Raw genomic sequence first — 3,222 nt, forward strand, 5'->3', positions numbered from 1 at the left:
CACCAGGGATGAAGCAGGTCACTCTAAGCAACACAATTCTATCATCTAATCACTGAGGCTAAAGCTACAGACAAATCTTAACCTTTCACTACCTGATAGCACTTGAAAGGCAAATAAAAAAACCCATTAATTTACATTCAAGGACTGAACGTCATGATGACGTTTCCATTGATTCCATAGGTTCTGTTACCATGCATACTCCAGATCACATCCCTCCCTCTCGTACAGTCCCATGGACCAAGACACTAGTCAGACTAAGATGGGAAGAACTTGTTATTGTGTGATTTTTCAGCAGTAAAATTCCAGAAAATTGTATTTGTTATCTGCATATTTATGAAGAGCACTTTTAGAGGATCTTGCCAATAAACTGTCACAGTATAAAAAAGACTATGGCATATAAATACAACAATTAAAGAAGTTACTTGCCTCATTTTGTACTGCACGTAAGTGTGTACCAAGCCTACAGGATCTCTTCCCTGTAATGCTATATAAAGAGCAATACTGTGTGTAAAGAACTGGCTGTTTATTTAATGACTTGGCAAAAAGGAGGAGAAATAGGGGAGGAACTCTTTGCAACATATACAGGGCTATTGTTTGCTATATTAACAGTAAAAATCTGCCAGAAAACTCAATGAACATTAAAGCCAGAGGTAATCTAGACAGCATCCAGATAACCTCTGAACTAACATTGTACTTTAAAGCATGCAAACCAGTTCATAAGTTCCTTTTTCTTGCAAGCCTAGTTACCTGACTGTAAAAAAGCAGTATTTGAGACTTCAATCTTAACTGACACCAGGCAATTAGCCTGACTGTCCCACCACAGGCTATTTTGAGGCTAATTTTTCATATAGCCACAAAAAAAAGGAGTTTACCAGTTAGAGGAAAAAAGGACCTTTGGCTGATTCATCCAGAAAATTTCTGCAAATCTAAGGTTTCAGACAATGGAGGAAGGAGGAAACCAGTTCCCTCCATTTTGCTATTAGCTTTATCTCCTCAATTTTACTACTGTTTTTCCCCTCTGTTAGCCCTTAGGAACATCCCTGCAATAGCCTCCATTTTCACAGATCAAGAATTAAAAGGGACTTTATGATTGTTTAATCTGACATTTAATTCATTCAGCAGTTCTAGTAGTAAGCTTTACTTTATGGCATAATTATACCCAAAGAAATAGCTTTCAAAGTTATATAAGTGTAACTTTTTCCATAAATTTTAAATATTATTATTGTATTTTAGTAATAATGACACACAGACATGTGAATATAAAAATTCCACTTTAATTAACCTGCACAAAAACAAAAATCCCACTGAATTAGAGTACCTATTCACATCATAAGATAAATTTGTAAGTAAAGTTATTATACTGAGGAGTTTTTTAAAAAAAGTTTTCACTGTGTTTATTTAAATACTTTCAATTTCAAAATATTTGTTACATCTTTTTACTCATATATTTAAGATTTTACTAGTAATATGAAGCAACAATTTTATACTACAGCTCCAACAAAGCTTAAAATCTCCTTCTTCTGTTCTTCGTCAACATATGGATTATGCAAGCCCTACTCAAATAGTTTTGCTATTAATGTATAAAAGGCTTACCATGTAAAAGTAGGATAGGCAGCAGCAGATTGTCCAAAAGACTGACCCAGTCTTCACAGACTTCACCTTTAAAATAACCAAGTATTTATGAATGTTAAACAAATACAGGACAATATTCCAAAATTTCATCCAAAACAAATGCCGAGAGAACTTCTTTAGCACGTATCAAGTTGTATTTGTGTGCTTCTGCAACAATGCCCCTAAAACCAAACCACAAGCATAACTCATTCACACACAGACCAGCTTCTACCTCTATCTCTAGTTAAAGCAGAGGCAGCACACAATGCAACTCTCTTGCTTCATGATCTGAGGTAGAAAGGTATTGCAACACCTCTGTGCTACCTTCTGTGAGACATTAAACCACTTTATAATTCTAAGTGTAGACTATCCATGGATTACTTTGGCTGGCATCAGTTCCAGCTCTGCAATTATAGAAAAAAAGCTATTCTGTAATTTTGAAAAACTCACTTAAGGGTAACGAGAGCATCCAGATACTACTAAAGCTTTAGCAGGATCCATAAACTGGCCCAGGTGTATGATTTTGCCCAAAATTGATAGTGGTGATTGTGGTGTGGGAAAATAGTAATGAAAAACCGACATTAAATAAAGCTAGAAAGTTATCCATAAAATATATTTGATTCACACATAATTCTGTGAGAGTTCATGCAAGCATTATTGCACTACACAGTTTAGTTAAATACCAATTCCATAAGAACAGATAACTGCTGGCATATCTCAGCTGTTATAAAGTATCAACATAGCTTGATTCTATTATTATCAAACACATTCCACCCTTACAGCTGCAGTTTATTCTAAGTCCAGATTTAAAAAACCTGGATTTAGGTTTTTCAACAGTCAGTCAGTCATGAAAAACTTGAATTCTCTTCCACTATACTCCTACCAACAATATCCCAAGTTTGAAATATCTTAGAGCTACAAAACTCGTGAGTATGGATCTGCTTACGAAAAGTAGAACTCTTGTCAAAATCGTGGGAAAAGCTGTAATGACCATGTACATACATGGAGACACTCAAAACAAAAAGCATATGCATTCAAGGACCACACAAGGGACAGTACTACACAGTGGCTATGCTGAATTCACAATATAGTTGTGCTAATTGTTATATTTCCAAAATAGATGCAACAGTCCAGAAAAACTCCAGCTTGCCTAAACTCCTTCGTACAAAACTGCATTACAGATGCAATTCTACATACAGATTGAGGAGTGACAGACAAGCTGCACTAGCAAGTAGGCTAATTCAAAGACATCAGACTGCATTTTTTTTAAGCATGTAAGCAATATTAATATCTTGCTCTCAACAGCTTTGGGTATTTAACTTGGATGCTTAAGTCAAATCTCAGACCCTTCATACAGTCAAAAGCTTCTCCAGAAGACAATTCAAAGCACTATATTCAGTCTACTACTTTTCACCAGCTACACAAGGAGGTTAAAATTTTATGCTCACATAATACTAATACCTCCAAACTGAAAACCAGAAACGATCTTTCTGTTTGCTTTAAATGTATAGACCTATCATCATCATTATTATTATTATTACTATAGGACACATGCTTCAGTTGAACAGTACTTTTACACAGCAAACTAAAGAGCATGATTATGGAGCGGTT

At 35.2% G+C, this 3,222-nt stretch overlaps 1 protein-coding gene across 1 annotated transcript in view; it reads right to left on the reverse strand.

Moving 5' to 3' along the window:
* The window catches only part of LOC104530930 (STT3 oligosaccharyltransferase complex catalytic subunit B), a 30,245-nt gene that overhangs the window by 24,763 nt on the left and 2,260 nt on the right, over positions 1-3,222 (reverse strand). The window contains 1 exon segment of the mRNA XM_010175665.1: positions 1,594-1,659. Coding sequence (XP_010173967.1) covers positions 1,594-1,659 — 66 coding nt within the window.

The sequence above is a fragment of the Antrostomus carolinensis genome, unplaced genomic scaffold (assembly GCF_000700745.2).
Source record: "Antrostomus carolinensis isolate BGI_N321 unplaced genomic scaffold, ASM70074v2 scaffold609, whole genome shotgun sequence".
NCBI classification, from domain to species: domain Eukaryota; kingdom Metazoa; phylum Chordata; class Aves; order Caprimulgiformes; family Caprimulgidae; genus Antrostomus; species Antrostomus carolinensis.